The sequence below is a fragment of the Gallinula chloropus genome, assembly GCF_964237585.1.
Source record: "Gallinula chloropus genome assembly, chromosome: 14".
Lineage (NCBI taxonomy): Eukaryota > Metazoa > Chordata > Aves > Gruiformes > Rallidae > Gallinula > Gallinula chloropus.
In genome coordinates, this window is record NC_140099.1 from 9,891,748 (window position 1) to 9,919,614 (window position 27,867).

Consider the following 27,867-nt stretch of genomic DNA (forward strand, 5'->3'; position numbering starts at 1 on the left):
TTATAGCAGCCTTTCATTACCTAAAGGGGACCTACAGGAAAGGTGGAAAGGGACTGTTTACAAGGGCATGTAACAATAGGACAAGAGGTAAAGGCTATAAACTGGAAAAGGAGAGATTTAGACCAGATAGATGTAAGGAAGAAAACCTTCCCTGTGAGGGTGGTGAGGCCCTGGCACAGGCTGCCCAGAGAAGCTGTGGCTGCCTCCTCCCTGCCAGTGTTCAAGACCAGGCTGGATGGGGCTTTGGGCAACCTGGGCTAGTGGAGGGTGTCCCTGCTCACAGCAGGGGATTGGAACTAGATGGGCTTTGAGGTCATGTCCAACCCTAACCAGTGTGCAATCCTGTGATTCTATGAAAATAATTTTATTCTGTCAGTACGGGCTGCCTCTGCCTATACTGATGTAGTACAAACCTACACGATCATCACATCAGCGCAGAGGTACCATGAGACATCCCACTGTTAACCCAACCCCAGAGGAACAACTACCTAGCTCATGAGGGTATCACACCAACCCTGCTCTCCAGCTTCAACCCAAGCTGGCTTCATTGCTCCACACAGTGCAGCACTGAAACATGCACATAAAGCCACAGTAACTTGTCATAGGTGCCAGAGTTCACAACTACTCGTCCCTACCGCTACAGAATTTCACATCAAGTAGAATTTGGTTCAGCATTTCTCACTGCTGTATGACAAACCTAGAGGAAGTGTTACTTCACTGCTGTAAGTATTTCACTGCATTTACTTCGCCATCACTGTAGAACTACAGAATGAATAATTTTAAAAGTACAAGTTAACATAAATACTTCGGGTTTGGGTTACTTGAAAATTCCAGCAGTATTACAGCCTTCTGCATATTAACAAAAATTTAAGGAGATTAGTGACCAGTTTGGAACATATTTTTCAGGAATATTTAATTTCTATTTGAGCAAATAAAATGAACAATTTCTAAAATAAACAATCATCTATCAGCAGTCACATACCAAGTTTTTTGATAAACCAGGCTCTTACTGAGATACCCAAAAGCAGATTTTTCATCAGTCCTAACAAAGGAGTTACTCATGTATAAAGGTGGTGGAAAAATCAAGCAAAAATTGTTATTTGGTTTTAACACATCTGACACAGCAAACACATGGTGAAAGTTTTTTGATATTCAGGACATTACCATTCAGTTAGAATGAGTCCATGAGTCTATGATATTCTCCAAATACTTAAAATCTAAAGCTGTGAGTTATGAAAAGCTTGTTTGCTCCATGCCATCCTACAACCGAAAAATTATTGGGAAGTTCCCCAATTCAGTGCTTACCACTTCCAACCATTATTTTCATATGATACATTCAAGACCCTTCCACAATCATACTCATTATTTCAGCTTCCTATAACTCAGCTTTTCGTCCCTTTTTGTTGCCATCACTAAAATACTTTTACCACTCCAAACAACATTCATCGCTTCCTTGGTTATGTCTTCATGTACCTGCAGTTATCTCCACTCCCACTGCACAAAGCACAGATAATTAGTTTAATTAATCTTCATTACTGCCTCTAAAATTTAGTAGCTTTTCTTGCTGTTCTCTGAATTAGCTTTAAATTGATGTCTGAGAATTCAAACATCTGTTTAGCATGTTGTAAGTGGTGTCACAAATAAAAAACTTTCTTCTAAATCATTGTACTTTACAGGAAAAGATCATTATGAAATGTAAGTTATACATTATTCAGGATTCAATGGACATCTCATTCACACAGGTGAATGAAGTGTGCAGGAAAACAGAATATCCAGTCTATAAGTATGACTAATTGACATAGAGGTTTTCTGTTGATTTAAAGCTCTTTATACATACAATATATATATAAATATACATAGACACACGAGCATATGTAAAGTCTGCTGCTGCAAACAAGAAAACTATCATAACTGAAGAAAGATTTATTTTTTAAGGGAAAAAAACCTGAAGAGAATCCTTTGACATTTCAATTAAGTTTCCACATGATGAGCAGAGAAGAAAAAGGAAGCTGGAAACCAGAACATAGGAAGGATTTTCTAGTATCTATGAGGCATTTCTTTTTGGTTGCAGTGTAAGATATGATGGGTTGTATAAAGCTCTTTGGCAAGAAAAGCCATCCTTAAAGAGAGAAAAAAATTACTGAGCATAGGTGCTATGACTGAAAAAACCTTCTGGTATTATCATAAGCCATATTTCTCTAGCTGAAGATGTCAGCACTCCTTTGTAACACCTCGTGATGTATCTAGATTGCCAGACTAATTCATTACTGCTTCTCTCTTCTTATTCTGCTTTTAAAAAAACCCCCAACTTTTATAAAAAAGAAAAAAGATATTATATACAGTGTGGCTCAGATGTTAAAACCACTGCCCAGATGTAGCACAGCAAATGGAATGCAATAACTGATTCTCAAAGTAAAAAGTACAGAGAGCCTAAGCAACAGTAACATTTTAAGAATGAGTAAAGTAAAATCTGGCTTTTATACTGCTAAATCTTTACAAGCAAAGTACGTTTTTCACGGTGGGTAAGAAATTCCAGAAACATAAGTACTACCTTGAGTAATTATTGTTAATTAACTAGCAATGAGGCACTATTTCCAAATGTGACATTTAAAGCACATAATGTGATTGTGAATATTCACAAAGATAATTAAGTTCATCTGCTTCAAGTCCTTGATTTCAGCACATCTGAAAACACCTCTTAAACTATCATTAGACCTGTAATCAAGTATTTTGTTGCTCAGGAAAATTGGATACCTTTGCTTACCTGCTAATATAGTGATATGTGTTCAAATGAAAGTACATGGCTTTTGTTAAGAAACCCTCCTTCAGGCAAAACCTGAGAAAAGACACACTAATTCTGATTGTTTTCTCAGGAGAGACAGTTAAAAATAAATTCCTCACACCGTCAGATGAAAACAAAACTAAAAATGGCTGAGCTTCCTTAACTGAAGTGCAGACATATCACAAGATTGACATGAGGGATATTTCTTTGAAAGTATTCGTTACCAAGCCAGGGGCACCACTACTGTGGGTATTAAGGATACTATCCACACCTGGTTGTATACTTTCTTCCACCCTATTTACAGCTAAGTGAAATTATTTATAAACAAGAAAAATTTAAATGGATTACAGGGATGAAATACAAAATATAATCCAAAAATGTGAAAAAACAGAAAATGCATTGACATTTTTCTGGTCAGGAAGAAAGTTAAAACCATTACTGCCTTCAGAGAAGGAAAGAGGCTTTGACATCAACACTGATCTTGGTCTTGATCAAGACTTTCTGAAGAAATAAAGAAATTTCCCTGAAAATAGGAAAAAAATGACCCCAAGAACACAGTGTCAAAACAGTCATACCCTGGTATTTTATCCTTTATTCTTTAAAGAGTAAAGAAAGCTTCTTTCCTCTAGAAATGAGATTAATGAATAATGTGCTCCAAGATGGAGAAGAAATATTTAAGAAGCATTCTAAGATAGAATAGATTAAGTTTACTCTATTGCTCTCCATTTATTTGACACCAGGGATTTTTAATCAGTCAAAATAACAGTGTGAATAATTGTATGTTGTAAGGATGTCCTACTGCTCTGTATCTCACAACTCAGTTTCCCTTGTAGCTTTATTCAATACCCAAAAAGTCTTTCCTGATTAAAGTTTTGTCAAGAATTACGTTTGTGGAGAAAAATAAAAGGTGAAATCTTCCTTTAAAAAAGAAAAATCAAATGTTCTGAAAAAGTGGCTAATGCCAAGAAACTCCTGATTTTGTCTAAGACTGCCTAGCTGCCTAAGAGCACATTTAGTGCTCTGCTTCAAAGGTGCATCACAAGCACTGGCAACACCAACTGTCCAGAGCAGAGAGAAGGGAGAGAAACGCTCTGTGCTGCAGGTCATTAACCCCCAGGTCTATACCCTGCTTATAACAGCAGCCAGCCGGACTTTGTCATCCTCCATGAAAGCATCACTCCTTTTCTTATCGGTGAGGAGACAGTACCTGACTCCAAACCACACATACACCTCTCAGACTCACAATTCCAACTTAGAGAAGAACTTCTCAAGACATCCACATGCTATCTACCTTCCCCAATATCTATCTCCTTAAGCTGTAAATGGACTGAGAAAGCCAAACAAAAAACATTTCTATGAAGTCTATGGAGACGAAGAACAGTGAGAATTAAGACCAGTTAATACTCACTTTTGGAAAGTTTCATGAGACCTACTTCTGTTCCCATATAAAGTGGTCAGCAAAACAAAATGGGCAGTTGGAGGTGATGTTGCACTAACTGTACCAAATGTAAAAGACTAGCCCAAAAGCAAGGCAGGTCTGCCAAAGAGGCACTGAGTGAAGGCCAACTGCTATGGTCCATGTCCTCAAAGGTACCGCAGACTTTAACACCCTCAGAGCAGCTGGGCACTCTCCAAGGGGGACTGCTCCTTATAACAATACAGCCAGGGAATAGAAGAGACAAATAAGAAGTAAAACCATGTTGTTAGCATTGTTCTCCTATTTCTATGGAAATATGACATGATAATGCCTTTGACATTTCAAGGGAATAAATGTCTGTGTTTCTGATGCTCATCACTGAATTTACAGCAAATTAAGAGGAAAGCAACATTTTAAAATATGTTTTTCAACTGAATTCATACTGCTCTACAGATAGTACGATGGTAACAGAACACATGCAGCGTAACCCCACATGTAGATTATACATGCTATTTTCTCAAAACATTTTAAAATCCAAATTAAGTATTCTCTGAATTAGTACTGAGATTAGTATGAAGGGGTCTAGAAGTTAACAGCCTCTGTATCAAGCAGTCCAAGTGGAACATCAGAAATTCTCAGTCAAAATATCAAATAGGAGTTACAAGAACAGTTGAGGCAAAGCAGACCAAACAGGAAGATTCATATGATCAGAGATTTCATCTGATATTTTAGACATCTGTACCAATTTTTTTAGCTAATTCCTACTATTTGCAAAAGAGGTATGCATACCAAATGCTGAATAATAAAGCAAGCTGCCAAAAAATAATTAAAAAAAAAAAAAGAGAGAGCGAGCCACCTATAAAAAAACTGGGCAACCTTTACATTATTAGCAAAAATCAGGAAAAAAAAAAGACAACTTATAAATAAGCATCTACATACATATATATACACACATAGACTAAAGGATACTTAAAATCATTGGTTATCAGTGGCTTTATCCTTCTCAACAGCAAAACTATCAATTGCCATATTTGAATGTAGTGTGTTCTTTAGTGGGCAGAAAGATTTGGGATAATCACGCCTGAAGCAAAATGCTAATTTTCCATAACCCATTGACTCCAAGGAAGATGCTCATACAGATCACATTTTTAGCCAGCTAAAAGTTATGAACTTGACTAGGGTTTTTTTGTACCTACAAAATAGCAACTGTACATTCATGCTGGGCAGACATGCAAGAGAAGTAACTTCCCACGCACACCAAAATAAAGGGAAGAATTCCCACCTCCTTTACAGTTAACCTTTAAGTGTTTTGTGACTAACCATTGTAATATGGCTAACCCTGTGAATGTTACCTCAAATGGTAAGTTCCTGGAAAATGATGAAACACAAGTTACAATATAATTATAAAAGAGTTAGTGATTTAAGCTATGATTGTACAATATGAAAAAAAATCAGACTTATTTTAGCAGAATGTGAAGTCAAGTATGGCAAAGATACTTACATTCCATCCCTGGTCACATACTAGATATGCTAAAATTTTGTCTTGAGCCCACACAAAAATTTACTTCAGATAAATTATGGAATACACAAAAATTTACTTCAGATAAATTATCTACCTCCTACATAGTATTAGGCATATTTGGGATTAAATGGTTAAAGCAGAGCAGTTTGATGCACGTATTCAAGTAATTCAATAGAGACCAATATGGAATGACAGGTAGTAATTAAGAATTACTTTACTTGATTTTCTACTGCTGAACCTATATGGGGGAAGAATAACATGGTATAACTTTGGTAGCTTCTCATCAACCTCACAGTGTAATATAGTGTAAAAATGATATACAGGTGTTCAGAACACCTAAAAGTACAATCCCAGTAGTGGTTACTAGTAGTTAGTATTCATGTCCAAAAAACATTTAAGCAATCAATGTCTTACCAGCAGGCAAAGGAGAAGAACTTTGAATGCATTACTGCTCCCCAGGAGATAATTAGCTAAATTACTATAGCCATTTATTAAATAATCTGATTTCCCCTTCACCTCTATGTATCATATTCGTTAGCATCAATAACTTCCACAAGTCACACGCATTGACGCTCGATTACAAGTGGGGATTCATCATAAACGTTCAGCTCCGCAATTTCAGACTTCCAGCACTTCAGAGGCAAATTGTCTTGCCGTCAATCCCTCCAGGTAACTAAGGACTGGATAGACACGTTCACAAAAACATATCCCACCGATACTTACATCCCACACATTCCAAACACCCACCACTAGTGGAAGAAACACTGGTCTATTTGGAATGTACGTACAGTCCCAGCAAACGTACGTCCCAGCTTCTGGAACGCTGCATTTCTACAGCACTGATCAGCTCTTCAGATGTTTGGGATTTTTCTTCTGCCTTACATTTCAGTGAAGCAGTGGCTATAAAAATTCAAAACATATCTATTTGTCCTTCATTATCATAGGTTTTTTTAATATAAAACTGTGAATCAGCTATCAACATATCACACACGCCTGTACTTTACACCTTTATGTTGATATAAGTATATACATGTGTATTTTTAAAAAATCAGATAACCATCTCTTCTATTAATGCAGTCAATAAAACACAAACACAACATATCAAAAGGAGCTATTCAAGCTGTCTCATTCTTGCACATGATCCACTGGCAGAACTTGACACAGCTACGGACAAGCTCCGCCAACCCAACCATCAGATGAGTGGCAGCTGGTCCACAGTAGAGCACAGCTGGATATCCTGTGAGCAGGTGCACAGTTGGCAGTATTTGTGCAACAGCACAGAGTAACACATTGCTACCCATGTTCTAAAAATAATGGCAAACAGTCGTACTTTAGATCAACTTTCTATCTGTAAGAAATAACCCAAATTTATAGGCAAATTCTGTTCCATTCCCAACATTAACCACGTGGTTTTCTCATCCTAAGAAGCAGTTACTGCAGCCTTATTGCCCGCACTGATTTGAAGGAATATCTAACTATGAGGGGCAATATACAGTTAGTATTTAGAACAACTATTTGAAAACCTGAGCTTTAATGAGTCTTGCATTCATTTATTGATGAGCCTGGGCAAGTTACACATTCTTTACAGCTCTTCATTCTTTCAACTAAAAAATAAACTGTTTATTATTCTCAAGGCTGTTGAGAATGTTAATAACTGGGAGGGGAAAAAAAAAAGACACATCCTAAACTATAGAAAATGCGATGCAATCCTAACCCTCTGATGTCAGTGACATAACCCAGTTTTAAACATGAGCAGAACTAGGTATTTAATTATGAAAATAAACTATTAATTATGTGAAGCAGCTATGTGTTTTGCTGGCAATAAGGACATTTATAACTAGTACTACTGCAATACTAGCAAGCACAGTAAGATTGAACTACCTAATTAATTTTAATTTCTTCTCTGTTTTTAATGTAGTACTAGCTTTAATATATTTGCCAAGCTTTAACATGTTTATAATGCCTATGTCATCCCTAACCACCTGCATGCCTAACAGCCATCGTTTCCATAGAGAACCAGCTTTGTCTCGTCCTTGGTATAATAATATATAATCCCAGCCACCAGTCACAATGCTCAGAATGAGGAAAAACTCTGCAAATGAGGAAGTATAATCCTAAAAAAGACAAGAAAACTAGAGAACAGGATGAATTCCAAAATTTGGCTTCCGAAAGAGAGGTGTTACAGCTGGCACATGCACATCAAAGATGCACATGCAGTCTTTATTATCTGTCCTGCCCAATGTCTTTAATCCATTAACCAATTGAATCATTTGGGAAAGGTAGAAGTTTCTATAACTACATTTTCAGATGTGCCCTAGAAGAAAAGTAGCAGTTTAATTTGAACACACAAATTTTTAAAAAGCCTCTACAAGAACACTGAAGGTAAAGCTCAGCCATAATATCCTAACCAGCACGTACATACTGGAAGACAAATCAAACGCAGTTCCAGACTAGCCATATAAAGCTTTTTCTTTGAAGAGGAAGGATTACTGCAATGAAACATGAAATGATGATAAAGGACAGTAAGTCATTAGTTCCACAGTAGTGAAACAACTTCTCTACAGAACAAGGGGTTTATTAATGTTTCCTTCCCCTTTAAATTAAAGGGAATCTATAACTAACGGTTGTCCTTAGAGCATAAATATATAGCAAAATGTCATTGAAGTTCTTTCTAACAGGCTTCATCTAATGATCAAATGTCAGCAATCTTTAGTACATTCACTGACATTATGACCTTAAAGATGAAGCTATTTCACACATGCTAAAAATAAAATCTGCTTAAAAGCAAGGACATGAGCATACTGAAAAGAACAGAAACTTCAGTCAAATTGTTTTTACTCCTGATGCTGGATAAATCCTACACAAGTAATCTCTCTACAGAACCTGAAAAAGTAGAGCAAAGCTTCTCAAAATTTGTTTCCTTGACAACATCGACAGACCAAGAGAGGTAAGGAATCGAAGTCATAAGATGCCTTGTAGCTTTGTTAGCAGATTTTTTTTTAAATATATACCAGTATGTGAGAAGCATCTATAAAGCTAGACTTCTAGAAAAGAAGTGAAGTTAGACTGGTGTCATTTATATTTTTAAACAGCAAAAATATTCAGAATCTCTCAACTGTTAAATAAATTGATACTCTGTAACATATTACGGTAACTTCAGAACTTAAAACTACTTTAGCTTCACTTTTTCCAAGCACCAAACTCTTGACTTCTTCACCAGCAATCTTACTGAAACACCCAGGAGAGGGGTAACACCACCTACATTTCTCCCATCTCAGGCAACATTCCAATGTTCAACTCCACAGCAGCTGCCCAGAGACACCCTATGCAAAAGTGGAGGGCTTAATGTATGGCATTACATCAGTTAAGCTTCATTACAGACACTACTTCATTGACATCTCTAACCCTGATTTTTTCTTCTTTAGCAGTAGACTGGCTATGCTGGGGGGAGGACAAGGGTGCTTATTCCTCTGTGTCAGGCTACTTAAGAGACACTTAGTAAACAGCTGAAAGAGTTCTCAGTAGAAAGCAAGTGCAGAACTCAGCCATTCTGGTTTCTAGGAAAAAAAAGCAGGTAACGCTTAATATTCTTGATAATTCTGTAAGCAATGACAAAAGAAACCAAAACTCATTTTAGACAACATGAGGAAACACAATCTTTTCCTCCATGACATTAAGGATATCCAAAAGTCACCCTCCATCCTTTTGGATTGCCACAGAAAGAAAGCTTTGTGAAATAACACAAACAAAACAGCCAGGCCCCCGTGCATCTCCCCTGTGGCCTCTTTGCAACTAATAGTCAATATCAACTAAATTTCACAGAGGTTTCAGTATTTTACCCTCAAGATTTAATCAAGCTAAGCAGCTAATCACCATGGTTAACCCCAGCCAGCCGCTCAGCACCACACGAACACTTGCTCACCCCTCCATCCCAGGGAGCAGAATCAGAAGAGAAAGGTAAGACTCATGGGTTTGGATAAGTACAGCTTACTGGGACAGCAAAGGAAGAGGGAAATAACAACAGCAGTACTCCTAACAGGATATACAAAGCAGATGATACCCGATGCAATTTGCTCACCACCCAGAACCCGATTTCCTGCTCCCAGACAGCTCCCCGCTTTGGGCATGATATCAAGGTATGGAATATGCTTTTGGCTAGTTTGGGTCAGCTGTCCTGGCTGAGTCCTCTCTCAGCTTCTTGTGAAAGTTAACCCTATTCTAACCAGAAACCAGGACAATAAATAAAAGGGAAGGACACTGCAGAAGCCCTAAAGGAGAGAGAAATTGAAGAATATCTATAGCAGCCAACCTCAAGACACAGCCAGGCTCCATCAACTCTACTGCTCCTAGAAGAACTTATTTTTCTGAATTTTTCTTTAAATGTGTCCCAGTTTTGGGGGGGAAACACAAACATATATCATGAAATATCAATCTATTCCCACTCCCCCATAGCCCCATCCTCTAACATTGCCATAGACTGGTCAAAAATGCTTTGCAAGGCCACTGAGGTACTAACTACAGTATTTTTAAAGGAGATCCTAACTCAAGAGACATTTCCAAGTGTAAAGAAACACTAATGCCCTTACAGAACAGAAAACCTGGCCAAGAAGCTGAGAGGTTGAGTGCAGGTTTCCCCCCACCCCACCTTTTTAAATGTCAGTTTTCACACAAGTGTTAAAATAAATCCTAATCCAAAGTAGCACTGGATTTATCTCTTATTAGTGAAGAAGGAAAGGAAACAATGGCCTTATTAAGCAGCGTAGAGATCAGGGTGCTGCTATTTATACTCAAAGAAATATACTCCTTTGAAAAAATCCTTTGAGGCACAAGAGTGTGTCAACTAGTAGAACATAAAACTACACAAGTCATCTCCAGCTGTGGATTCAGAGGAAGTGAACAAAGGCATTACAAGAATTTCTGTTTCCTTGACAACAGCATTGCTGGAAACAAGAAAATAATTAAAAAAATAAGTTTTGATGTAACTGGTATTTTCAAATGTATCTAGGTATTAATGTACCAATTGTAGAACAACCCTTATCCACATACACCTTTGTGAGGAAGAGACCAAAACCCACCACTTTGATGAACTGTTCCTTGCTGGCTTGTTAATGGCTTTTGCAGAACAATTGTGCAAGAGCTGGCTATTGCATTCTGACCTGTATATCATCTAGGCATAAGCACAGTCAGAAGCTTTCACTGATGGTCAAGCACATTCCTTGCTGCATGATGTTCCTTTTCTTACAAAATAAGCATTATGGAGAATACTTCTCTTTGAAGTGTATGAAATAATTTTGTTAGAAAAAGCTCCAGGTATACAAAGGAGCCCTTCCTGCACTCAGGTAACTGGTACTACTTATCTATCAAATAGTAAGCATGCTTACATCTTAATAATCAGCAAGCTTAAAGTCCTTGGAAAAAAAGATCCATAGTTCTAAATAGACAAAGGAAGAAGGTCAGAACAAGGCATCACAAAGAAAAGTCAGGTCAGGTATTTCAGAACAGCCTATTTAGTACCCTTCTCCACAAGAAAATGACAATGCTTTTTTCACATGCCTAGGTAAGCAGCACACAATTGCCAAACTATGAGTTTCTTTGCCACCTCCAAGATAATGGGGACAACTTGTTATTTTTTAAAATACAGTATTAAAAGTGCACCAATATCAGGGAGATTTTTTTTTTCAAGTAGAATATATTTCCATTAAAGTAGAATATATGTAGTAAATAGGATGACTCCCCAAATTATCATCCTAAGCTTCAGCTACAGGTAAAGGAGCATTGCAATACCTGGGGTTTCTAGCAGCACAATGCCTAATACTGCTTAGGGAACAGTTTGAATCTAGCTTAGCAGTGACAGGGTTATAGCCATCTGACAGCTGTGTGTGAGTTTATAGGAAACACACTGGCAGCTTAAATTTATTCCCTTATAAACAGACATGTATTTGACAGAACAAGAAACACTGCCTGTTGCAAGAGAATTGTATGCAGAATGGCTGAAAACAGAAACATTAAGAGTTTGCTACTCTGAGGCAGGGTAACACCAGTATCTGTGTGCTACGCACATTACATGGATGAATGGAGGCTATCATGTTCCTTCGCTTTCAGGCTGATGCAACAGGATCAAGACTGACAAATTCCTGGAATATACTTTGATGTTATCTTTCTCCACAAAAGAAAAATAAAAGGTTTTGAAAATACGAATAAAAATGGTATTTCTTGTAGTACTTGATACCCTCCAGGATGCAAAATCCGTACATAAGAGTAATAGACCACCCCAGATCTAATGATCACAGCAGAGTCTCCTAAGACTAGAGAAGTATCTGGAAGATATCTCTTGAGATAGCACATTACAAAGATGAACTACTCTAGAGCTCAGAAATCCCCTGACTTGAAAACAAGCAGAAACCAAGGACTTAAAAGCAGCACAAACCTTTGACTTGTTCTTTTTCTCTAAGCTTCTACTTATGGACTCTACTAGAGACTGACCACCGGGCTAGACAGAGCCCTGTGCTGAACCAGTCTGCCTCTTCTGCAGTCCTTAATCATGAGACGTAGACAACACCTCTGTTCAATAGTCTGATGCTATTCAGCTAATTTTAAAAACATTCCTTCCTTGCAGAGAGTTAGTTGTGAGTAAATGGAGATATGAGATACAGTTCAAATACGAAAGCAGCGAACAAAATAAGGAAACCTTCCAACAGTGTGTTACAAGTCATCCCATCAAAGTGCTATTAATACACATTTTGCATACCAAAGAATCACAGCACTTTCTTTCCCTGATCCTGTTCATCAATGGAGGGTGAAAGTGCTGAAAATGAAGAAATACTTTACAATAAGTAGAACACCTGCTGTGATGCTCTAAATAGAAAACCAGGAACACGGAATGAAAAGTTTACAGATGACTCTACTATAAAGATGTTACCTTAAGTTAATTTTAAGACAGAATAGGAAATACAGGGAAAAGGTATGGGAAAGCTGAAGTTTAGAACAATTGTTAAAAAGAGAATTCCAGCATAAGTAACTAATGAAAAGCATCCCTGCAGCTCTATGCAATTCCAAGGTCTTCCAATCTTCCAATGAAAGACAGAAACAATGTGAGAGCTGTATAGTGGTTTCTGCAATTGGTGAACATGGTTTTCAAGTAACAGCTTTTTACCTTCCCTGCTACATAAGGTAAACAGCTGAATTCAACGGTAACTTGTGAGTTTGGATCTTATATTTCAGGTTCTAAACTAGAAATAGCTAAACAAGGTCTGATGTTCAGAAAGTGTTGAAATAGCTACACTACAGAAACTAGGCACTTTTAATGAGGTGCCAAGTCTCAAAATTTATGGAAAAAATCCTAAGCAATATATTAAAATAATAAACACTACTTCTGTGGTTAAGTAGGCAAAACCAAAAGTGGCAGTAGTGGCCTAAATTTCATTTACAGCAGCTACTCAAACAGAAGGTAGAAGTGTTATCCAAAGAAAACAAATTTAATCAGCTCAATCATGTTTCACAATCCTTAAAATACATATTTCAACTAGAAACATAAGGGACTGATAATGCAGGTTGAATGTAATAGTGAAGAGGAGCACTGCCACAAGAAAAGCTCCCAAGAGTACTTTCCCTAACTTGAGTCAGGTCTCCTGCCTCTTCCTCCAGTTACCTAAGCTGGAAGTACTATCAGCTTCCCCTTCCAGGGAAAGTTCAGATTCCTGAGAAAATAAAGGGTAAAAGACTTGCCAAAGCCTGAATCTAAGCTTTTTCTTTTTTGCTTTTTTTTCCCCCCTTCCATTCTTTATAAATTTAAAATTCAGCATGAAGTATTCTTCTATTAACGCTCCAGATTTGAAGAACTGCAGGCAATCAATCTGCCTTCAATCAATCAAATCACTTCCCATATGAGGTTCCACCTTACTTTCAGGTCTCCATCACGTTTTCTTATACGTTTTGCAACGCACACAGAAACTTTTAATTTCATTTTTTTCAACACACAAAGTGGAGGCAAACATCAGTCTCCCCATCTTGAGAGGCACAGTGTAGTAACCATCCCTTTCTAAGATGCTGAGGCACCCCATCTGCTGGTAGAGAATTACCTGCTACCATAAAGAACAACACCTGAGCTGGTAACTGAATTGGTTTTATTTCAACTGCACCACTTGAGAAGCTTGAGGGCTTTTTAAAATGCAGCCATACACAAAATATTAAAGACCAAATACTTTTAACGAAGCATATAAGATCCTCTGACACAGTGCTTTCCTTCCTGAATATGCAAGATATTTATAAAAACTGCTTGAGATGATCTTTCCTGACACTAGGCTGTGCTTCAATCAACACACACTGAAAACATCAACTCATTTTTTGCAAACATTTTAGTATGACTTGCACTGATTCACAAAGAAGACGGTAAAGGGCACACTGGTTAATTTGGGAGAACGTAAATGGAAGACTGCTCTTTTCCCCCAATTTAAACAGGATACACACAATTAAAAAATAGGAAACCACATAATCAGTTCTGTATATACATGTTAGATATATCCCTGAGTGATATGAACTTAGTCATAGTAATTTAGATGGGAATAAAGTAATTAAGATTGCTAAAGCAAGTACTTCTTCCTTTTCAATGCAAAAAAAAACCCAACAAAACAAATTAAAAAACCCAAACCACCACAGAAAATTCTTTCCCCTGTTTACAAGGGCATATAGTGATAGGGCAAGGGGTAATGGCCTTAAACTGAAGGAGGCTAGACTAGAATTAGATATTGCAAAGAAATTCTTAGCTGTGAGGGTGGTGAGACCCTGGCACAGGCTGCCCAGAGAAGCTGTGGCTGCCCCCTTCCTGGCAGTGTTCAAGGCCAGGTTGGATGGGGCTTTGGGCAGTCTGGGCTAGTAGAGGGTGTGCCTGCCCATGGCAGGGGGTTGGAACTAGATGGGCTTTGAGGTCCCCTCCAACCCAGACTATTCTATGATAAGATACATGATTTGATTCTCTTCTACGATATGAGAAAAATACTTTCCCAGAAAGGGAAATTCTTAGTTTGTGATGAAAAATTTAAGAGAAAAATACTTTAGCACCTAAGAACAGATGAAAGATGCAAAAAATGTTTGGCTAAATACTACAAAGATTTCATACAACTGAAGATCTTTTGATTTAAGCACAATCAGATCTGCTTAGACAGAACTCTGCATTCTGAGAAATCTCCACTAATACTGACTCTTCAAAAGATTAATGTCTTAATGCATAGGCATTAGGTGTAAGGACTGAATCTAAGAGATAGATAGATAGATAGATAGATAGATAGATAGATAGATAGATAGATAGATAGATAGATAGATAGATAGATAGACACATAAAAATATTCAGGCACTGAGAGTACAGAGTTTTGAGGCTCTGGATTGCCTACTCTCTCTGATCATATCAGGACTGTGCTTTGAGTGTTATCCCAATCAGATGTTCAAAGTAAATAATGCAAACATTGAGAGTATCTGCACGCTCCCCTCAAAGGGGAAGGGGCCACACTGCCTCTGCCCGGAGTTAAACTGGCAGCTCAAAGCAGGTGCTCTGGGAAGAAAACAGCACAGGAGGTGAACTGCGTGTGACGGAAAGACACTGAACCACAGGCTTTTAAAATAGAATTAATAGTAATTTATTCTAAAAAAAAAAAACCAGAATGCAGATTCAGTACGTCACTTGCAGGTTATTGTTGGATACAATGGGGAATTCACTATTGCAGTTTGGAAGTATGACCACACTGATTACAATCACAAAAGATCCACAAAATACTCTTACTACAACCACTGTGGCTTCCCTAAAACATAGGATCACAGCTCACAAGCACACAAAATATTACCCATACGTTAGTCACTCAAAACGACACACTTAAAACATATCAAATAGCCACTTACCCCGTCTCTCAGGTAAGGGCTCCCAATACATTACCTCAGCCAGCCGCCCGGCTAAGGGGGAAGGGTCTCCTCCTAAGGTTGGAGGAACGGCTCCCAATATTAGCTCGAATGCCAGGGCTTTTATTTGGTTCATTTTGCTGATGTGTGTGACAGGATGCAGGGCTGGACCTGACACCTCCGGCCCTATCTCTTGCATATTCCCATTGTCTTGGCCCATCGAAACCAAATGCGGACCCTTAGGGCTTGTCAAACAGTTTGAGTAGTGGTTTGATTGGGACTCAGGACATATGTTTGTGGAAGGAAGCCAAGGCTTAGCAAGGCTCCATACAAGTTTTTCAGGTTTTGTGAAGTGCCCGCTTCAGTCTGTTTACAACACAACTCAAGTCGGAGCCATCTACACAGCTCCCCATGAGGTGTCTCCGCAGACAAAGAGCTTAAAAGCAGCCCAAGACTGAGTTGTGTATTACAACTCCCCGTAGGCCGCCTGCTCTGTTTAGGCACTATTGGAACCTGTGTGTATAGCTCAGCCTTACATTCCACCCCGTGACCTGAGTCACAATTCAACCACTTATATGTTATTATTGGCAGATGCATGGGTTTCATCTGCATACTTTAGCAGAGCTACATATTCCTCGTTTTTTTAAGTGAACCCTTACGTGAGAGATGGATTTTACCATGATTCTTTTGATACAACTGATAGCAATACTTACTATAATAATGCAAATTATAATAACAATTAAGGTTTGCAACAGGTTAGTAATCCACCCCGAAAATACTCATCCTATTCTACCAAAAATATTTCCCAACCAAGTGTCCTTTATTTGTTCTTGCAGTTCATGTGTGACTTCAGCTATCTTCTTGTATCATATCTAGCACAAGCCGGTTTTGAAGTGCAACTTTCGAGACGGCTTGTACTTGTTCATTGAGCAAATCAAAATTTTCATTAGTAAGGGCTGCTAAGGCTTCCACTTGTGCAGTTAAATTGGACAACATAATTCTGGTCCTAAAATGACCTATTCCTAATCCAAAGAATCCTTCAGCCCATACTGCCAGCTTCTGAGATACAGTCCATCCAGACGTGTCTGTAGTCCGTTTGGTATGGGAATGCCACAACCCTGGGAAAATGAACTTCTCAGAGTAAAAAGATGGACATAACGATGGTATTCCAAAGGTAGACTGCAAACCGGGATTAAGAGGGTTTAACATATCTGTAATCGTCCCATCTGAACATACCCAAGTTAATTGTCGTGGAGCATATATAGGGGAGTCATCACAATTGCCCATAGTTTGAGGGACTTGACAGAGGGATTTCTTAGTATGTTCTAAATTTTTATAGCTTGTGCTACTATCACACCTCATTGCTGGTGGGTATGGCTTTGAGTAATTCTGACACAAGCAGGCGGTACTGACTAGATGCCGTAATGAAGGGATCAGCCACAACCAACTGTTTTTTAGGTCCCCACCAGTGGTACAGTTTATAATATTTGTGCAATTCCACAAAGGTGTTTTTACATCAGATTTTGCTAAGACCCTTTGTCGAGGCCGCCAGGGATAGCAATCCCTGCTGTCATCTCTCCTCTCCTCATGGGCTTGAGACCATAAACAATTGGCAGGTGGTCCTTGCATCACATCAAACCAGGTACATGAATTGCTAGGTGTTGGAGGAAATTCAAAACACCACTGTGTATTTACTGGTTCCACATACCTCAGGACCAAACGCTTTCCCCAGTATGGTTCATCCCCATGTCGTGTATTTGCCCAAGGGTGTTTGTAACACGGTTGGTTTAGGGATCGTGGCTGTTTGCCTCTGCATCCCAAAGTCCTATTGTCTCGACAAAGGGGAGCATAGGAACAGTTTAGACTCCAAATGGAGGTTCGATTTAATGTATTATTAAATGGCCACTTCCATTCAAACTCCCCCCAAATGATAGACTTATTTTGGTTCCAGAGCCAATCTAGATTTTTACCCAGGTCCACAGGGAGAGCTGTTATAGGGATCCCTTGAGTAGGGGTATGTGGTAAAGGCAGACAGGTAGTGACATGAGAATAGTTAAGCATACGAGCAAAACCTTGTATCATTTTATAGACCACATTGTCTGGTTCAGAGTGATTTATAATAAGAGAACCATCATCATGTTGTTTAAAAGCTCGCACCTGTCTATCCCGTATACTAGATTGTTCACTGTTGCCTAATGTTATCCTAGAAATTATAATTATTATTACAAAGATTTTTACAATTATAGCCATAATATAGCACTTATTATTAAAATTTGTGTAAAAACAAGTACGCTACTTAAAAAAAAAGAGAGAAAAAAAAAAGACAAAACAAAGACAAAACTCAAAGAAATATATATATAAACAGGCAAACAAACAGATGAAATCAAAATAAGAAGACCAAAACTCTCAGTTGGGCTTCAAGGTTGTAGTTTCTCGATTTCTTGTTGACACTTATGAGGCCTCCACCCCGTGTCTTCTCAGTTGCCCTTCCTTTCCTTTTGGAGTCGTCCTGTAATTAAAGGAGAAGGGAGTTGTTCGAACGTATATACGCTCGACAGTGAATTGGTTAGAAATCTGGTATAATCCATCTACTACTTATTCGATGTATACGATCAGAATTATCTTTGGCTTCCCATGCATACTGTCCTCTTGGATTGGTCAGTATCAGGGGCACAAATCCAATCTGAGGCAACTTGACTGTTACAGGTTGACCAGAATATAGTCGCGTAGAAGATTTGCTGATTTTATGTGGTTCTTTGGAGGGTAAATCACTAGTAGGGCAAAACGCCTTTACTTTCGCGTTCCCATTTTCACCCCATCTGTTGTTAACAGTATATACTGCCTCAGATAGTCTCAAGTGCCAATTCGATACATGGACTTTGGCAAACCTTTTGATTAATCCATTAACCCGTTCAACTATCCCATTTGCTTGAGGGTAGTAAGGTGTATGGAAGACCCAATTAATACCTTCTCCCCTTGCCCACTCCTGGACAATGGTCGCGGTGAAGTGTGAACCATTATCACTTTGGATGGTAGAAGGCATAGGCAAAGTACTAAACCATTCTTTCAGTGCTCTAATTGTCCATTCTCCAGATGCTGCTACAGCTGCAGTGGCCTGGGTCAACCCAGACACTACTTCTACTCCCACTAGAATATACCTATGTCGGTTAGACATTCTAAGCGGCCCAATGTAGTCAATTTGCCATGTTTGCCAGAGTGTTTTTCCTGCCCTAATATGCAAAGGTGGGGCTTGGTTTGGATGATCCATTTTTAATCGCAAACGGCATTGTGGACAATGTGTTATCGTTTTCTCACAGTCAGACAGCGTGGAAGGCCACCCTCTGGCCTGACACTCCTTGTACAGATCAGTCTTTCCGGTATGGCCACGCCTCTCATGTAACCATTCTCTCAGTCTTTCCCATTCCTGTGTATCTGTGCTCTTATCCATACCCAATGTATGTATACGGGTGAGATAATCAACCTTGTTATTCCAGTGCGCGGCCTCAGTAAGAATTTTGCCATGCGCCTTCACCCACCCTACTTGTAGTGTTTTTCCTTTCCCTATTTCTAACAACTGTTTCCAGTCCTCTGTCCTCCACACTGGTACTCGGTTGATTTGCCATTCATTGATCTCCCAGTATCCTATCCATTCGGTTGCCCCTTTAAATACTGCATATGAATCAGTGTATATAATCTGAGCTCCGTGTTTCACAGCTAACAGCACAGCTCGTAGCTCCCCTACTTGGGCGCTACCTTCTCCTTTCTCAATTTCAGTTCTCCCTGTCTTTATCTCTAGAGCCACTGCGGTATATTGCCAAACCTGGTTTTGGCGTATCGCAGAAGCATCTGTGAACCATACTCCTATCAGATCTGATTCAGCTGTAAAGGGAGGTGCTTCCAAAATAGGCGATGGTTTATTGGGTTTGACTAACATAGAAGGATCTACATTAACATCCTTTTGTAGTTTTGATACCTTTACTGGTCCTTCAATAATAGTAACCAACTGACTGATACCTTCTAGGTAGGAGTACCATTTCTGGACAGTGGGTTTCTGTGCAATTCCTTCAGGGGGAGGAGTCCCTTTTCTTACTGATTCCAAGAGGAGAAAAGGACCCCTGACAACCATGTCTTGTTGCGTACGGATTCGCTCTGCTTTTTTTACTGCTCGTACCAGTGATAACATGCCCTTCTCCCAATCAGTATATCGCTGTTCTGTATTATTAAATGAATGAGAAGAGAATTCTAAAGGTCTGTCAGGACCATCTGGTCCCCGTTGGTACAGGTTACAGTGGGAACCATGTTCACTGAATCCCCATTCAATCTGTATAGGATCTGTCTGATGTATGGGACCTAAAGTCTGATATATGCGCAGCTCCTGTATCAGTAAATTCAAGGCTTCCTCATGCTCAGTATTCCATTGCCACCGAGTATTCTTTTTAATTAATTTATACAAAGGTCGGGCAATTATGGAAAATCCAGGTACATGTTTTCTCCAATAACCTAAGGTTCCAAGTATCTGTTGTAGTTCCTTCTTATTTTCTGGAGCTTTGCCAGCTTCTATTTTTTCCAGTGTATCAGCTGGTACAGCTATAGCTCCTCCACACCACCAGACACCTAAGAATTTAACCTCTTGGCTTGGTCCCTGACATTTAGCATAAGGAATTTCCAGTCCTAATGAAGTCAGGGTGGAAAGGATCTGATTAAATGCTCTTTCCACTGTCTCTTGGTTGTCTCCACCTATTAGGATGTCATCAATATATTGATACACGCTTATCCCATCTGGGATATCTATTTCCTTCAATATCCTTGCTAGTGCATTATGGGCAATGGTGGGGGAGTGTTTGTACCCTTGGGGAAGTCGATTGAAGGTATATTGCACTCCTTCCCAGGTGAATGCAAATTGAGGCTTATCCTCCTCTTGAAGAGGAATCATAAAGAACATATCCTTAACATCCAGAGTAGACATCCATGTGTGATGTTTGGATTGGATTTGGGTAACCAGTTCTGCAATATTAGGGACAGCGGCTGTGAGTTACTCTTCAGCTTCCTACGGTTGATTGTCAGCTGCCACCCCTGCACAATTTACATACTGGACATAGAGGGGAACTATAGTATGAATGGGTGCCTTGAGTACCCACGGTGGGGATACAAAGCTCCACACTGTCCAGAAGACAGTTTCCAAACGTTTCCATCAAATCCTAGCATGTTATTTTTGTATGAACGAATGACCACCTCTATTTTCGTCATTAGGTTTTCTCTTAGAAGCCAAACACATACCATACTAATTGATCTGGTTTCAGGGATTCCAGTTACTCCTATTACATTTATTTTCTTAGCAGTAGGGGTAAGTCCTAACTTTTTGGCTGTTCTTTCAGTGATAACCCTTATTCCAGTTCCACTATCTATCAGAATATTTACAGGCATTCGCCTGGGCCCAGTGGCTAAAATAAACTGTGGATCAATATGCTGGTTAGGCCATTCTACATTGGATATTACATGAGTGGGTTGGCCTGAAATTTCCCCCGCGTTTTCCTAGTAGGTTTTTTTTTTTTTTTTTTTTTTTTAAATCGATCAGATCCTCCCTCAGGGCTGAGTAAGGGCTAGGAGACACAGAAGATTTTTTTTTTTTTTCTCCTGCATTTTGGTGGTATCACGAGATTCTAAGGCCTTGCTGATCGGCCGCTCCGATAAATTTATCAGTGTGCGAATAATCTCTGTGGATTGCCCATCTAGCGCCGCCCGGGGTATCCCTAATGCTAACGCCTTTTTTCACAGCTCATTGCGCTGAGATTTGAAATGGAGATTGGTTTGTCGAGGAGGGTGGGGATTATTTCTCTCGAAAAACCGTGTTTGGCGGACCCGGCGCTGCAAATTTGGACCCTCTCTTCTAACCAGCCCATCTCTCTGCCGTAAATCACCATTTCTTGTAATAGCTCCCCCCACTTTAAAACAGGCTGTAGCTGGTTTGGGTTGTGAGCATTACAGTCAATTGTCCGTGCAATCTTTTCCTTTACGGTTTGCATATAGATTTTTAAGGCATCCGGGAGACCCCTAATCAATGGTTTAAGGCGGGTGGGGTCAATTGGAGCAGCAAGGGGAACACCCTGTCTCCCACGCTCATACATGGCTTGTATACACACAGCCTTTTTGCACTGATTCAGCCAGCCCAGATAATTTAAAGGAGCTAGCAGTTGTTCACCCAATCCTGTCCCTGGGGTAAGGGACGAGATCAGTGCATCTCAAGATTGTCTTACCTATCCCCTGGGCCAGGGAAGAGACATCATTAGATATTGACTGCCTTAGGGGCGGCCATCCTATAATTAGGTACAAACTTCACAAGGGCAATACATCCTGAGAGGGCCACACCTTAGTATCCAAGTTTCCCCTGTTCACTCTCAGGAGGTCACACTGTAGTTACACAGTTACGTTACACAACTCAAAGGGCAACATTGTACACAAACCACATTGTTCACAAAACGGGCAAAGACCCATTCCTGACCCTGGTCGGGAGATCCAAAAGCTCTCTTAACAGTCCTCCTCCCATACACCACCGATTTTTATCACTTTTCAAATCCATACACACCACTTGCTCAAGCTGGCTCGAACCAAAAACGCCATCCCAATCAAACCAATCTTCCTCTCATTCATCACACCAAAGATTGCTTCCAAATTGCATCACAACGTCCTGCTTACATACAGAACATACAAACAACAGTTTACAGATACACAAAAATCCTTAGATCCGCATACAGAGCACCAGGAAACAACACCTGGTTCAAAACTCATTTCCCTTACACTAAGAGTTTAAATCTGCCATTCACTTTGTCCGTCCCCAGCTGCTCTCCTCGTGGAGGATCAGCACTCGCCCGCAGTCAGACTGGCTTGTTTACTCAAAAACAAAACAAAACAAAAGAAAACCTCTCACACAAACCTCTCCAACACACGGTACCGGGGCACAAAAACTTCTTGCACACACAAAGCTTAACAATGGTTATGAAAACCCCAATTATAAACACAATGACCCGCGGATCCGGGCCCCGCACTCACTGCGTACCTAACCGTACGTCTTTTTCACAAACTCCAACACTGTCTCCTGACTTTTCCTTTGCCTTATCCAGGAGAGAGGGTCTACAACCATGTTTCTGCAAAAAGTTCCTCCATTGTATCCTGCCGACTACGCCAATTAATGTGACGGAAAGACACTGAACCACAGGCTTTTAAAATAGAATTAATAGTAATTTATTCTAAAAAAAAAAAACCAGAATGCAGATTCAGTACGTCACTTGCAGGTTATTGTTGGATACAATGGGGAATTCACTATTGCAGTTTGGAAGTATGACCACACTGATTACAATCACAAAAGATCCACAAAATACTCTTACTACAACCACTGTGGCTTCCCTAAAACATAGGATCACAGCTCACAAGCACACAAAATATTACCCATACGTTAGTCACTCAAAACGACACACTTAAAACATATCAAATAGCCACTTACCCCGTCTCTCAGGTAAGGGCTCCCAATACATTACCTCAGCCAGCCGCCCGGCTAAGGGGGAAGGGTCTCCTCCTAAGGTTGGAGGAACGGCTCCCAATATTAGCTCGAATGCCAGGGCTTTTATTTGGTTCATTTTGCTGATGTGTGTGACAGGATGCAGGGCTGGACCTGACACCTCCGGCCCTATCTCTTGCATATTCCCATTGTCTTGGCCCATCGAAACCAAATGCGGACCCTTAGGGCTTGTCAAACAGTTTGAGTAGTGGTTTGATTGGGACTCAGGACATATGTTTGTGGAAGGAAGCCAAGGCTTAGCAAGGCTCCATACAAGTTTTTCAGGTTTTGTGAAGTGCCCGCTTCAGTCTGTTTACAACACAACTCAAGTCGGAGCCATCTACACAGCTCCCCATGAGGTGTCTCCGCAGACAAAGAGCTTAAAAGCAGCCCAAGACTGAGTTGTGTATTACAACTCCCCGTAGGCCGCCTGCTCTGTTTAGGCACTATTGGAACCTGTGTGTATAGCTCAGCCTTACACTGCGGGAAGGGACCGGGCGGGAAACAGCGCAGCACATCCAGATCAGCACTTTCAATCAGCTGTTTTACAAATACAGCAGAAAATGGAGAACTTCAGGCAATGGCAGCCTGCCAAAAAATCCGCATCGAATAGAACTACTGGTGTCGAGTCACCAGAGATGTAGGGGCTGCTGACCCCGGGCAGCGCGGGCAGCCCGGCAGCACCGCGCCCATCCTCGGGGACAGCGCGCCCTCTGCTGGCTGCACGGGCGGCTGTCTGCAGGGGCGGCTGAGGAGGAGGAGGAGGATGCTCCTGCCCGGACCGGCTTCCAGCCCCGTAACACGGAACAGGCGTTCGCCGACACGTCTCTAGAGCCTACCTTCCAAAATACGGGAATGCGTTTTCACAAAATCACAGAAGGGACCTCGAAAGATCATCTCGTCCAACCCCTCTGCCAGAGCAGGATCACCCAGACTAAATCACACAGGAACACATCCAGGTGGGTTTTGAATGTCTCCAGAGAAGGAGACTCCACAACCTCTCTGGGCAGCCTGTCCCAGTGCTCTGTCACCCTCGCAGTGAAAAAGTTCCTCCTTACATTCACATGGAACTTCTTCTGCTCCATCTTGCACCCATTGCCCCTTGTCCTATCGCTGCCATCACTGAGAAGAGCTTGGCTCCATCCTCCTGATTCGCACCCTTTACATACTTACACACATTAATAAGGTCACCCCTCAGTCTCCTCCAAGCTAAAGAGGCCCAGCTCCCCCAGACTTTCACAGAATCACAGAATTGTGGGGGTTGAACGGGACCTCCAGAGATCATCGAGTCCAACCCCCTGCCAAAGCAGGTTCCTTAGGACATATCGCACAGGTCGGCATCCAGACAGGTCTTTAATACCTCCAGAGAAGGAGACTCCACAAACCCCCGGGCTGCCTGTCCCAGTCTGTCACCCTCACCGTGAAGAAGTTCTTTTGCATGGAAGTTAACTTCCTTAAGAAGTTCTTTTCTCAAAAGGAAGGCAGCGTTCCACTCCCTTAATCACCTTGGTGGCCCTGCACTGGACTCTTTCAAGGAGTTCTATGTCCTTCCTGAACTGAGGGGCCCAGAACTGGACACAACATTCCAGGTGAGGTCTCACCAGGATGTAACTTGTAACGGTTTTGATGTACCTTGTAACCATTACATCATTACTGTTTTAGACTCCCAGGCTCTGAAGTGTTGCCAACATTAACATACCCTATTCATCTTGAATTCCCGTTATTTGGGGCATCTAAAGCCATGGGATTTCTTGCAGTAACAACTTTGATTTCAGATTGTTTAACCAAATTTAACACACCTGTAACTTCACTCTCTGGTAAAATGAGGCTCTGGGATAGCGATGAGCAAACATTAAGCATATGGTGTGGCAGCTTAAGCCAGAAAGTCAGACTTAGACATACTGAAGTCAGAGGCACATGTAATTTTATACAACCCAGTTTTAAATTGCTGCTTACCAAAAGCATCCACCAACACTTTCTGCATATCTTGGTCTTTTCCTTCTATGTCTGTTCTTCATGTAGCAGCCAAGATTTAACTTGTTTGATATATTAAGGGGAACTTGCAAAGAAGAACAAAGGTACTTTTTTCCTCCGTTTAATCTTTAAGACAAAGATGTAAAAAACCCCCCAAAAACCCAACCAAATGCTGGAAAGAAGATGAAGGAGGAATTACTCACAGTTTAAAGTGTTCAGACTTTGATGGTGTGATAGGTTACACTGACTACAGAACCAGTGAAGTTACTGTAACTTAAGAGAATAAAAGATAAGCAATTGAGAGAAGTAAATTGTATTGATGCTGTAGATCTGGGGCTTCTTCTCTGAGCACCAGTGGTTTCATAAAGAACAAAAAAACAAAACCTCTTTCCAAGATTTAATCATATCAGTGCTTCAAAGATGTAAAGTCAGCTGATATTCCACAGGGCCCCATGGCAAACAGGGGAAAGAGGAAAGGAAAAATAATTCTAAGATAAATCATACAAAAGCCAAACTAAATGAAATTCTATTCTCCACTACATATTGAACAGCAAGAGTAAAGCAAAAACAAAAAAACCCTAACCATATTCAGTTTTAATAACAGAATTTAACAATTTTTTTCCTACATGAAATCAGAATTCAAATTCAGTTTTACAGTTCCCTCCTCTCCTTTGGCTTTAGAAGCATGCCAATACAAAGGGTGTTCTTCTTGCCTCTTTACTCAGCAAGATTTTTTAAAATTTTAGAATCAAGTTTTAAAATAATTGTACCTGCCACGTTAAACACACATTAGCTACAATAAAGTATGCCACCAAGAACACTTTCTGTGCACCCTTATCAAAACTGCATTCCTGTGTAAACCCAGAGGTGGCAAAGGAACAAAAGTCAAAACCACTAAACATAGAAGGAAAAAGACACTATAAGTATTGAGTAATTAATAGTTGATACGAACTAAAAGGACGAAGTCTTCCCAGGTCATGACAGGACACCTTTCTGGGATGCAAGACCTGCCAGACTAGTTCAGATGAAAAATCCATCTGACCTGACATACCTCCTCCCAGCAGTAGTCACTCAGGCTTGCCACAAAGGCAGAGTTCCTCAACACTATTCCAGTGTTGGCCGTCAGCTGTTTGATGAACTAAGGCAGAATCTGTATCCAAACCATAGAGCTCATGCCCACTGTGACATTATGTAGGGAATAATGAAACCCTAAACTTACTACAGATTATGAGAAATGACCTAGTAGAAACCTACTTTTTTAAGATCTAAAACACTGACACGCCTAATAAACACCCCCCCCCCCTCCCAAAACAAAACACCAACCAACCCAAAAAACCCACCACATTCCAAGAAAATGAAACTGACTGTAGGTATAACAAAGGATTAGGCAGCAAGTTCATAATAGTGTTAATTCTTTTCCTCCAATTCCGAATACACAGGGGCTGTTTAACACACACAAGCAAGGATGTTACTCCCACAATATCATTATTCAACACAGCGTTTCTACATTTTATGATTGGTCTACAAAGCATTTTGTTTCACATTACCTTGACTGTTTTGTCCATAGAAGCAGAGAGAAGCATGTGGCTGTGTTGTCGTACAGGACACCACTGGATTTCATTAATAGGGCCGTTGTGTTTAGACATGTGAAAGATTAAGCTTTTGGGGACTTCAGTTAATTTATATTTGGATCCCAAATATGGCTTAATTAATTCAGAGATCTTTCTCAAAGTCTGCTCTCCTGATACACCCAGCTTAACTTCACAGCCTGAGCTATCTTTCTGAGCAGATTCTTTTTTTTCAGGGATACTGGAATTTTCTTGACGCAATCTCTTAGGGATATAGGGTCTAATTCCTTTTATGGCAGTAGCACTGTCTTTATGTGTTCTCTTCTGGGAAACATTTCCAGAGTTTGTTGAAGAGCTTGGTATCTGTTCATAGCTTTTGTAGGGCATACATAATGCAGCATGGTCAGAGTATGCTCTCCTACAATAAGGAGATGTCAAATCAGTGTTATTATTCTGCACATAATGCTCAGGGGGATCTTCACAAACAGTGCTTGTGCCAGAACTGTCAGTGTTCTCAGCAGGCTGCATTTCATATGTAGATTTTGTACCCAAACTACCAGGTGCAAAGTACTGAACGTGATCCACAGGAGGAGTTGGAAGGCTGGTTTGTCTGCTAGAAGTATTGGGGACTTCAGTCTTTTCAGTTTCTGCCTCAGAGTCTGAATCATCATAAGCAACCAGTGACGAGCTCATTATGGCTAGACACAGCAGACTCCAGAAATCTCAGTGCTGGAATCCTCCAAAATTATGATCTACAATAAAGAATTGATTATTCAGAGCATAATCTATTACAGAGTCTACAACCAAGTTACTTAAGGATATAACTATGCTTTTCTTTAAAAAAAAAAACCAACCACATAACTTTTATTCTTGTTTATTAATGGAATTTATTCCTTATTGTAACACATCTGTACATTCAATTATGTAACACCATTTGCTGCCAAGCACGTTGCATACATTTTTAATGCATTGCAGAGATGCATTTATATACCACAAAACAATGAATATGAGCATGAAGAGGAAAACAAACTTGCAACCTAAGTACTGAGAGTCACTTCAACCTTACTTGGCAGCAGCACCTTCCCCCCCACACACACAAGAGAGCAATCAATTGCACAGTGTTTTGGCATGTACATTTCTATGAAAACAAATGCTGCAACTATGTTG

The 27,867-nt window shown here is 40.1% G+C and overlaps 1 protein-coding gene across 2 annotated transcripts in view; it reads right to left on the reverse strand.

Moving 5' to 3' along the window:
- The window catches only part of WDR25 (WD repeat domain 25), a gene marked incomplete at both ends in the record, with an annotated part of 71,958 nt that extends 44,565 nt beyond the window's left edge, over nt 1-27,393 (reverse strand). For both annotated transcript variants that reach the window (XM_084270536.1, XM_084270535.1), the window contains one exon: nt 26,680-27,393. In XM_084270536.1, coding sequence (XP_084126662.1) covers nt 26,680-27,393 — 714 coding nt within the window. The remainder of the gene's footprint in view (nt 1-26,679) is intronic.
- Between the last annotated feature and the right edge of the window lie 474 nt (nt 27,394-27,867).